Source organism: Notothenia rossii (assembly GCF_949606895.1).
Source record: "Notothenia rossii genome assembly, chromosome: 5".
Taxonomy (NCBI): Eukaryota; Metazoa; Chordata; class Actinopteri; order Perciformes; family Nototheniidae; genus Notothenia; species Notothenia rossii.
In genome coordinates, this window is record NC_136903.1 from 53677591 (window position 1) to 53689905 (window position 12315).

At 40.2% G+C, this 12315-nt stretch overlaps 2 protein-coding genes across 2 annotated transcripts in view; both read left to right on the forward strand.

Annotated features, from left to right (window-relative positions):
• Positions 1–12315, forward strand: part of raly (RALY heterogeneous nuclear ribonucleoprotein) — a 559745-nt gene that overhangs the window by 204859 nt on the left and 342571 nt on the right. The window lies entirely within an intron of this gene.
• On the forward strand, positions 3043–7815 carry LOC307041755 (uncharacterized protein). Its single transcript, XM_079685276.1, has 5 exons — positions 3043–4217; positions 4959–5540; positions 5649–5792; positions 6434–6689; positions 6816–7815. The coding sequence occupies exons 1-5, from the start codon at positions 3468–3470 to the stop codon at positions 7475–7477; spliced, it is 2394 nt and encodes a 797-aa protein (XP_079541402.1). The 5' UTR covers positions 3043–3467; the 3' UTR covers positions 7478–7815.

The following is a 12315-nucleotide window of genomic DNA, read 5'->3' on the forward strand; positions in this document are numbered from 1 at the left end:
AGCTGATAGGAATAATATGATTGTTAATAGTATCATACTAATTTAGACAAAAATCGACAAGACAGTTAATTAATATACTTATTGCAGCAGTCTGCATAGACTTGGTACGCATGCTGGTCTAAGAGTGAGACAAACTCATTCAGTTATTGTTCAGTTAAAATTCATTAAATTACGTGTGCCACCTTATGTATTTATATTTAAGGCTTTACTGATGTGCCACAATAATGGCACCAAATGTTATTGAGTTAAAATAAATATTGTGGCTTTCCATGTTAACATTAATTGACATGACTGCGATTAAATCAGCATATACTTCTGTCAGGGGATGCCACCCCTCAAAATCTCCTGCCACCCTCTTGCCACCCCATGAATATTTTTCTAGATCCGCCCCTGCTTACAACTACAATAATCATGTTAATGTCAATCTAACAGCTCCGGCGATCCACTAGCACCCCCCCCCCCCCCCCCCCCCCCCCCCCACCCCAAACTTTGCATTTTGAAATGCTCCCGATTTTTACGGGAGACACTATGGACGCGCTCGTGAACTGTCAACGGGGGGGGGGGGGGGGCTTGGGGACCTCTGTGTCGCCTGTCAGCGCAACTTACAAGATGTCGTTTAGACAATATAATAATAAAGGGCGGTGCCGGCTGTCAGCGAACCGATCCGGCCTTTCTGCGCGACTATCACTCAATTGCGGGACATAGTCTCAATGTGTGGGACGCGGGACAAATAATAAAAATGCTGTGTGTGCAGTCCCGCACAGTGCGGGACACCTGGTCACCACCCTACACACACGGTTCTGCCCCTCACACACACAGCTTCAAATCAAGTTGCATAAATGCTTGAGCTACGTTTTTATTATAATTACTGTGAAATCTGCCTATTATGTTTTCGTCATTAATACAACAAACACACACTTGCAACTGATAACACTGGCAATGATTTTAGATGTATTTGACTATTAAAAAAAGAAATCATGCTTCAAATAAGTGGGGGTACACCACTGGTTAAAAGGACCGGATCGATAAGCGCTATCAATAAAAGTTAAAACCTTAACGATACCCATCCCTGTCAGTTTTACACACATTCTGAGGCCGCCGTGCCTATGTTTTTATTTTCACTGCTAATTTATGCTTATGTTCTATTAGTGCATTAAAAAATCATTAAAATCATTAATGAAGTTTCAGCTCAGACCCCACGCTTAATATGTCTCCCCCTGGCCCACCTACATTTCTCCAGGCCCACGCACACAATAATTCCTGGCTACGCCACTGCTCTTAAGTGAACTAAACAACCGAACTCTGGTCCGCTAAAATAGGTGGTCTCGGAGCGCTTGCTTTCGAACTCTGGAGCGGTTCATTGCTGGTGTGAACGCAGTCCGCACCAGTATTTACGTGTCACAAGAACGCGGATATCTTCAACGAAGCGGAGGGATCTAGATCGGCATGAAGGTGTTCTTTCCCCCATAATGACCAAGTCGCTGCACATTATCCCGCTTATTACATGGCCACATTCTCAACAAACACGACTCCCAGTATTAATTTAAATGCTTTTGTGGATTTAGAAAATTATTTTATTGATTTAAAAAATAGTTGTATGTATTGATTTAAATTGACATGCATCCGCTGAGAAAAATAGTCCGTTGTTACTGTTTGAACTAACGTAGCAACGGCAGGAACTGCTTCGATAGCGTTTTTGAGGAGCTTTTTGATTACAGATTTGAAAACATCGTTGCTTGCTTTAAAAGTGGCACAATTCATTATGTCAAACCTTGGAAAGTATCTAGATATCCCTGCCCTAATGCCAAAGTAACTGGCAACTGAATATGTGTCGCCGTCTGATGTCTATGTCTGCACCCCTGCGTAAAAAGGAGGATTTCTGCCCGTTACTTCTCCGCTGTTTTCTTGTCGCTTTTGTCTTGTCAGTTAGAAAAGCAAACTGCACTTTGCTTTTCAGCCAAACTGTATACAGTTATATCGAACGGACTTCTTTGTGCAGATGTGAGCATCTTTAATATGGGATTAGTTTTGTATCATAAAGATAAAGCAACACTTTCTCAGAATAAAGCAAAACTATGAGTTTAAAAGAAAAAAAAACTGAGTCAAGCAAAATAAAAAAAAAATAAAAAATTAAGCTATAAGTTGCAAACAAATCATTTGTGTAATCATGTAAGCTATAAGTATTTTTTCTTTGTTTTAACATAGGTTTTTGTTTGCAGTTCTTGTTTCTTCTTTCTCAATGATCAGACTTTTGCTCTCGCTGCAGCTTTCTCTTTTGCGCTCCCTCATTTTTTGTTTGAGATTCTGACACAAACCTCCCAGGTGGGCGGGACTTTCAGGGGTGCGTCCCCATTGGCTACTCAGTGTTTGAGTGACAGCCCAGTCCTCCAGCGATTGTGCAGGCAGCTGTGGTGCGGTGGCTGCCTGAGCGTGGATAGAACACCCCCAGCATTTCAATTATTATAATACTAGAAGTGAAAATATATGTAAGTATTGATCATTTGTGTTGTTTGTGCTGTACTATACGGTCTGTTTCTTTATTGTGGTAAGTGAGAAGTAAAGCTGTGCTATGAAAGTTAGCTTTTGCTACCTTTAGATCAATAACAATGCAAGCTAAGTAGCCTAACAGTTAGCTACATAGCTAGCAGTGAGTGAGCATTCAGACACCGGCGCACACAGTCAAACTGACTCGTGTGCCTGACTCTACCAACAGGCTTTCATGATTCTGTTTAGATATGCAAGTATAAGCCATGATAGCTTATTTTATTAACACGCTAATTTGATATGCAAATCAATGGAGGCTGAGTTAACTTTGTAGGAAAACCTACCGTCCATGACTGTCCCTGAGCTGTGTTTTATTTGTTAACTTCATATTTTTCATTTCCTAAAACATTTATTTTCCTCTCATATTAACAGTGTGGATCATTAAGACAGCGTGGTGTCCAGAGTCTTATCCCGTTTTCTCACATCCTCTGAGGGGACAGCATGGAGGGGGGGCATGAAGAAAGACCTGCACCATCTTCCTCCACGCTGGGCGTTGCTGTTACTTATCAGGGTGTCCGCGCGGTAGTAAAAGGTAGTAAAAGGTAGTAAAAAGAATCTACCCAAATTAAGGCCCTTGAAAGGTAGTAAAAGGTAACAAACGCAATTTGACTTGGTAGTAATTTTTTTAAAACTCTGCCTCAATATATAATGAGTTTCCATTGTTTGCTTATTATTTGTGTCTGCATGTTTGAATTTCATCTAGCCTACGTAGTTTAAAAATATATACGGTGCTAACAGGACCTGAGTGAGGCGTAGTTGATAGCAATGACGTAGAGGTAACCTGTGTGGACTTCATAGCCTATCAGCGACGCTTACAACATTTTCCGCCTTTTTCCAACAATTGACGTTAGCAGAGCCGCCTTTTGCCACAGTTGCAGTCTACTTTTTCTGATGTTAGCAAATTCGAGCAAATTTAGTGTGAAATGGGGAAGTGCAAGTTTTCGCAATTATGGGTTGATGACCCCTTATATAAAGACTGGCTTAAACCCGTCATAGGAAATGACCGTGAAGCATTTTGCAGTGTCTGCAAAAAAACTATAAATGTTACCTGGAACGGCATTACTGCTATCAAGTCCCACAGTGGATCGGCTATACACCAGCAGCGGCTTCGGGTGAGGGGGGGACAGCTGCCGATTTCGTTGTTTTGCGATGCTAGCAGCAGCACCACACAGATCGCGGCAGATCATGCCAACTTATCAGCAACAGTCGCACCACCTCGGCAGCAAACCAGTGCCACCAGCACCACCACGGCTGCGATAGCCAAACAGCAGACGTTACCGCCACAAACATCAGCCCTCAGGGCTGAGGTTCTCTGGTGCCTGAACACAGCAGCTAACCATCATTCATTCAATTCGAATGAGGGCATTGGGGAATTGTTCGAAAACATGTTCACTGACTCCGACATAGCCAAAAGTTTTGTTTGTGGCAAAGATAAGACATCGTATATCCTTGGATTTGGCATTGCTCCACATTTTAAGAAGCTTCTTATAAATAGCATCAATGCTTCTGGGCCATATGTTGTCATGTTTGACGAGTCTCTGAACCAGTCCGCCAAGAAGAAGCAAATGGATATTCACGTTCGGTTCTGGAGAGATGACCGCGTGACGTCTTCATATTTTGGGTCACAGTTTCTTGGACATGCAAGGGCTGAAGACTTGCTGCAAAGCATTAAAGTGAGTTGATATTTTCTTGTTTGTTCTTTCTTATTGTCGTTATATGCCCATTTGAAAATGTTTATGTCATAGTTAGCCTAAGCTTTAGCCTACACGACGTGTGTGTCGGGTGTGTTTTGTGACCCTGCAAGGCGATATCAGTCGCTTTGCGCTCAATGCTATTTTGAGAAAATCCACGGTAAACAAACATCCGGGTTAAAATGTTGAATTTCATGTTTTCGCATAATTTGACAGTATACAGTCTACATATCATTTCATATCGTGGACAAATCACGGAAAAACATACGTTTTGACTGTTAAGCCCGGTGAAGATGCAACACATTAGCAGTCATACCATTTGTCAACGCCGCTTAAAAAGGTGATTTTCTCCTCTTCTAGCATTATCATGACAGGAGAACCATGCCACTTTGGATACAGTTATCTTAACGATTGTTCTAGCAATAGCCTCAATATACATATCGTTGGAAAGCTTAGTTTATGGCCGTTCATATGAGAACAATAACTTAGTTTTGTACATTTTACCAAAGCAACTGGTTTCGCCTTGCAGGGTCACATTTTGATGAAGGATTTGGTTAATATTTCTGAAAGATGCATACTGGTACTACAAAGGGGGAAACACGTTTGACTTATACTTACTGGCACTGTATTTACTGTCTATCTATTGTCTATTTTATGAATAACCAAAAACCACAGGACAGATTAAAATTTTCAATAAACTTTGTTTTTTGTGACAATTCACAGGAATGTGTTGCACAACTCAACTTGAGACACCTGCTGTCTGTCAGTATGGATGGCCCAAATGTCAACTTCAAGCTGCTGAAGCTCCTTCAGAACGAACATTCAGAGCTTCATGGGGATGCACAACTCATCAGTGTTGGCAGTTGTGGCTTGCACACCCTCCACAATGCCATGAAGGCAGGATTCGCAACATGGCAGGTAGACAAACTGTTGCGAGCTATGCACTACATCTTCCACAATGTTCCTGCCCGTAGAGAAGATTACACCGCCACCACAGGATCTTCTACCTTTCCCCGATCTTTCTGTGGCCACAGATGGGTGGAAAATGTCCCTGTGGCTGAGAGAGCTGTCGACATTTGGCCTGTGCTTTTAACATATGTTGATGCTGTTCAGAAGAAAAAGGTGACAAACCCAAACACGGCGTCATATGATATCATTTTGGCAGCACGGGATGATAATTTGATAATTCCAAAGCTCCAGTTCTTCTTGTCAGTTGCACGAAGCTTCAACCCCTTCCTGACCAAATATCAGACCGACGAGCCTGTGCTGCCCTTTTTTGCTAAAGATCTGAAAGAACTCCTGATGGTAAGAAATGTAATTCCTGTAGAGTAACTGTCTTTATTTGAATGTGATTAAACTGTATCAGTTGACAGGTGTGACTTGATTGCTAACAGTTTTTGTTGTTCTTTTAAGGCTTTACTGCGGCGATTTGTTAAAAGGGAACTTATACAGGACCGAAGCCCACTGCAACTTATCACAATCCAGGTGTCTGAGGAGAAGAACTGGGTGGCTCTGAAAAATGTGGACATCGGCCTGGGTGCTGAATCTGCCATCAAGGTAATTACTGCAGATACTTTCAATGTCATACATGAAATGTGCTGTCGGCACAAATAAATAGTTACTTCGAACTATTAGGGTAGAAAATGAATGAGTAACATTGGGCATTATTTAACCACCTCTGTGGTAAGCAATATAGCTATCGTAATTGTGTGGTTGTTAATGGTTATCTTTCAAACTTCAGTGGTCTTCACCACCAGGCCTTTGGCATTGAGGCTTAAACTGAACCACAGCCATGAGGATATACCAAACCTCTTTCTCACTCTGGTTAAATTGTTAGGATTGTTTTAAATGTGTAACTTGTCATAGTTTAATTTCCAATCATAGCAGTGAATGTTTATGCATCCTGAACTCATCCTGAACTATACTCACATATCCCATCACTCCCCCACCCACCCACCCACACACACAAACACACCCACACCCACACCCACACACACACACACACACACACACACACACACACACACACACACACACACACACACACACACACACACACACACACACACACACACACACACACACACACCCAGAGAGCAGACAACCAACATCTTTTCCCCACAGGTTTTACACAAGTATCTCTATATATGTGACAAATAAATATCCTTGTATGAACATTAATGTTCTCTATTTGTTAGGCCCTTCAGAGCAAACCAGGAGGCAAGATAGGGGAGCTCTCTCTGCTAACCTTCAGGAAAGAATGTTTGCAGTGCCTTGTTAAGGTTGTCATGAAATTGCAAGACAAATCCCCCCTAAAGGTTCCAATGGTTAGGCACATTGCATGCCTTGATCCCACACAAATCCACCAAGAACCGGAGTGGTGCATCAAGCAAATGAAGAGTGTAGTGCAGACATTCCTTCAGGGAAAGAGATTGACAGGTGGCATTCCAGCTGGTAAGAAAAAATACAGTATGTCTAGGGACAGGGAAGGTCATTCAAATGAAGGCCATGTTCTAAGGGTGTTCTACTTTGAAATGTACTTAAATGTCATTAATGATTATGTTTTTGTCAATATTGTAGGTGATGTTATCATTCAACAGTTCGAATCGTTGACCTCTCTGGAAGGACGGGATGAACGTTTCCTGGCTTTCAAGCCACTGAAGGACCGCCTTGATGTGTTCTTCTACACAACCCTCAGCAGGCCTTACCCTGACTTGCTGCAGTTTTGCCAGAGTCTCCTCCTTCTTTCCCATGGCCAAGCCACTGTGGAAAGAGGATTTTCAGTGAACAAAGAGGTGGAGACATGCAATCTCCATGACCGCACACTGGAATCACTGAGACTAGTTTGTGACAGGATCAACAGTTGTGGTGGTGTTTTGAAAGTGCCCCTCACAAAGGAGCTCCTTGCCTCTGCCTCATCAGCTAGATCCCAGTACAGACTGTACCTTGACAGTGAAAAGAAAAAGAGAGAGAGTGCTGCCCATGCTCTGAGGAGGAAGGCAGTGGAGGAGGAGCTTCTGGACCTCAGAAGACAGGAAGAGGTACTTCGCCGTGTTTGTCACTCACTGGAAAAGGACGCGGACAAGTTGGCCGAGCAGGCTGAGGGAAAGGCTGGGTCCAAAATGGCTGAACTGATAATCAAGTCCAATACCCTTCGCAGAAGGCAGAAAGAAAAAAAAGAAGAGCTCTGCAAATTGGAGAAAATAATTGAAGATAAGTCCTCACAACTGAGACTTCTGTGACTGTACACCCCTCACAGTTATTGTTTTAAATGTTTCTCTTAGATACAATGTAGATTGCAACAACTGCACACAGGCACACCCACAGACGAATGCAGGCACACGCACACACAAACACACACACACGTACACCCCTACAGTTATTGTTTTAAATGATTCACTTAGATACAATGTAGATTGCAACAACAACAACATCCATACAAAGGCGCACCCACAGACATGTGCATACATGCACTCCTCACACACGTTATTGTGTTTAAATATGGTGAATGTTATATTGAAGCAGATCTTTGAAAGCTGTAGTCCTCAGAGCATATTGTTCATTAAAGTTATTTATTTGATTGATTTTCAATTTTTTTCATTAATACGCATTATTAATACGCACCAGTAACTGCTTAAGTGTGTGTGTGTGTGTGTGTGTGTGTGTGTGTGTGTGTGTGTGTGTGTGTGTGTGTGTGTGTGTGTGTGTGTGTGTGTGTGTGTGTGTGTGTGTGTGTGTGTGTGTGTGTGTGTGTGTGTGTGTGTGTGTGTGTGTGTGTGTGTGTGTGTGTGTGTGTGTGTGTGTGTGTGTGTGTGTGTGTGTGTGTGTGTGTGTGTGTGTGTGTGTGTGTGTGAGAATGCGTGTTTGTGAGAGAATGCGTGTTTGTGAGTAAGTGTGTGTGATGTGACACTTTATTATTAATATTTATGGTTGTTAAGTGATATGTGTTTAAGAAGTGTCAAGGTTATTACTCACTTTATTAGGGCTAAGGGTCAACTCAACACTACAAAAAAAAACACAATTGACAATGACAATACTTAATGATCACAATTAAACATTAGTGTACCTGATATGTATGACGGGTGTGACAGTGTCACACTAATACCTTATAATTAGTAGTCCAAAAAGGGCTGCTGCTTGATGTCGTGTTGGTAGTAAAAAATATTGTGGAGGTAGTAAAAAAGGTAGTAAAAGGTAGTAAATTCATCTCTATGAATCCTGCAGATACCCTGCTTATCACTGGCTCAGTGTCATTTCATTTGACCAAATGTCTTTACATATACATTTAATAATATATGTTATTATTATCCACCTTTTTGTTTTATGTACTTTTATTTAAAACATTCTTTGAGACTTCATCTTCTGGTTCAAATTTCAATAAATGTAATTTGTATAATCACTCTTTTGTCATTATTCTACATGAAAATGTTAGAGATTCCATTCAAATCTGTTGATTATTCATATCTTCCTCAGGCTAGGAATAGTATGTCGAATTTTTAATGCTAAATGTATATCATTTTCTCACAGGAATGAGACAACACAGTTTGTATCCATTGTGTGTGAATGCTTCAGCTCTTCAGACCAACATAGTAAGATGTGAGCATGTTCCTAATTGTGTTGGTATGCAGCCTAGGTCTGGTCTGTTTAATAAAGCAAATCTGCCACTTTTATATTGTAGAATTTGTTAAATTAAAGCAGTCTTTAATTGTTTGTCCTAAACATAGGAATATATGCTTTTGAAATGTAACATGTCTTTGAAAAATAATAGTATACAGTTTATATTGTGTATCACCTTTAGCTGGAAAATACATAGATGTGTTTTTTTAATCTATAAAATAAATAGACAGACAGTTTATCAATCCCAAATTGGGAAATTATTTAACAGCAGCAGTGTGTTCAGATATTAAAATATTTAAAGTTGGAATAAAGTATGAACCACACATCACAAGTATAATGCACAGCAATCCATAAGAGAAGTCCGATATGTTCATGAAACTCCCCAGGAGACACCAACACTAACGTGGCCGAGTGGACTCCGGAGTTTGCTGCATGAGTTGTACTGTATGATCTGTGGTGTAGTGGGCTGTCACTCAAAAACTGAGTAGCCAATGGGGACACACCCCTGAAAGTCCCGCCCACCTGGGATGTTTGTGTCAAAATCTCAAACAAAAAATGAGGGAGCGCAAACGAGAAAGCTGCAGCGAGAGCAAAAGTCTGATCATTGAGAAAGAAGAAACAAGAACTGCAAACAAAAACCTATGGTAAAACAAAGAAAAAATACTTATAGTTTACATGATTACACAAATGATTTGTTTGCAATTTATAGTTTTATTTTTGAAATGTATTTTATTTTGTTTGACTTAGTTTTTTTCTTCTTTTAAACTCATAGTTTTGCTTTATTCTGAGAAAGTGTTGCTTTATCTTTATGATACAAAACTAATCCCATACCTTAACAACGGTCAATAAATCCTTGAAAGCGGTCTGTCTGTTCTGGATTAACAACGTGTCACGTGTTCTGAATTGACCAATCAGAATCGAGTATTCAACAAAGCCATGTAATAATGTTTTTTAACGGACGTTGTCTGATTATGTAATCATATGCCGGGCCGCTAGTGTCTGTTGATCTCAATATTAACAGCAGCATGAGAATAACCTGCCGAAAGTGCCGATGCTCCATGGCGGAGGCTCCGCTAGAAATTGCCGGGTTTTGCGTTTTCACCCCCTTAATGTCTGACCAATGGTTGAACAGCATTTCCGAGCACATGACTTGTGTTTAAAGTTTATATTCCGTTTGAGTTTTGCCCGTGCGAACGCAAACCGAACCTTCTGAAAAATGAAACAATGTAACAAACTGTGGTCTGGTGCGCACCAGAGAGCAGACTATTAGGTGTGAATGCCTATGTCCAACATTTCAAAAAAAAATCTTACCAGGGGAGCATCCCCCCGGACCCCCCTAGAGGATTTGAGGTCCACCTCCACTTAAAATATGTTCACATGGATAGGTTCCTAAATAGATTTGCACATTTGTTTAAATAGTAACACATCTCCATACACTCTAAAAACAAACTCAGGCGACCTTTCACCTCCACTTAATTAATTGCATGGTTGCAAGATAAAAATGTGAGTTCATTGATTTGGATAAACATTTTAAGTTGCAAATATTAATTTATAAGTTGTGTTGACGTAATAATGTTGGTAATTACATCAACTTAATATTGTGTGTAATTTGAACTCTGATTTCTGCGTTAATTGACTTAAAACAAAATTCAAGTTGTAGTAAGTAATGCAATTGGCTTGATAACTTAATTGTTCTACACCTTGAGTTAAGGATTTCAAGTCGACTCCCACTTAACATGCCTAGACAAGTTCCGACAGTTAAGGCAAATAGAAATATACAAAGGACATTTTAAGGTGAGTGTCATCTTTTGTCATTCAAATACAGTAGATAGCCTTGTGGTTGCACTGTATAAGCAAATTGCTGTTTGACCAAAATTAGCAGCCTTTGAACTGTGAATAGTTCTGTGAGAGGATACAAAGTAGTAGAGGCTACTGTGAGAGTAAAAATACTTTGGTTACTATTGTGATATCGCTTTTTATTAAAAATGAATCTCGGTGAAGCAGATCAAGGACATGCTTCTTGAGGTAGGATCGTTATTTAGAGTTGTCATCAAAATGCAAGTTGTTGGCAGTCACCCATTCAGAATATATTCATGTAGGTAATTTCTCTTTTTTTCTTTTTCAAAAATAGCACAATACAATTGAAGTACTCAGAGAACTATAGCCATCCGCTGCCTTGTCGTGTACCTTGGAGAAAAGGAAGAGGACATTTTCAAGGAGTTTAGCGGCGTAATTCAAAATCTTGAAATAAAATAAATTCTCTGTCAGTTACATTTCGAAACATATTACACTTTTGGCCACACCCCAATCAATAATATCTTAGCAACGTTCAGCATGAATAGGTGTTGACAGCAATGGCAGGCAAAGGATTGTGTACAATTTGAAAAGTGGCTTCTGCTCTTCACTTAACCAGTTCAAATATTGTATGGAACCTGCAAAAACAATGAGAAGATACACTAAAACTTGCACGGTTGTGATTGACAAAATCTGTCCACATGCATTTAAACACTAGGCAAAGTACTCAAAAGCACCTCTGTGTGTCTTCAGGACCACATTGCCATGATGACACAAACATGCAGACTCAATAGGTGAAAACAATACCAGCGTTGCTTTAGCAGCTGGTAATAATGAGTGACAGTTTAAAAAGTATGCAATCACCTAATTCATTATCTTATGCGCTGACCTATTATTTAATGTGCTTCAAAAGGACATGAATATCGCCTTCATCAGTGACCAGTCCACCCCAGGATCTGACCATACGATGGCAACTATCGTGGTCGAGGGAAACAAATGAATGAGCAAGCATTCTGCGTTAAATGTGTTCATACTGTTTGAAATAATGACTGTTGGCAGTGTAAACATCTTTGTTACATCTTTTGTAAAATTGATGTGTGTGATCTGCAGATTGGTGGCCATTGAGAGTTTGTTACTGTAGTTTTACAAAAACTTTACAGATTTTACATATTTGGCACTGGTTTTAAATAATGCAAAGACCTCTAACTTTGTTGTGACGGCAGCATTTATTTGCTGTGTCCCCATTTCCCATGGTAATATGGCTAATTATTTGTGGGGCAATTTAAATTTGTGTTATTTATCTTTTTTTTTCAAGATTTAAATGAAGCTCAGCGCAAGTTCTTTCAGGAAGACTGGGTGTATTCACTCCGCAGCTGCTTATAATCAGCTCATCACAGGCGTTCTCTTTAACCTATTACATTTCACCTCATTCTCCAGCAGCCAATCAACATGCTGCAGCCAAACTATAAAATGGTTCTCCTCTCTCCTGCAGTCAGCTGTGATTTCAGGTGTTCATGCACCTTATTATATGGCATGTGTCAATAAATGTTCAAACAAAATGAATTCTCTCCTGATTGAAACATCATGTGTTGAAATAAACAACTGCAGTTCAAAATAAAAATTGAATTGCCTAATATTTTTGTTGTCGAATCAATTAATTTCTTTCTTT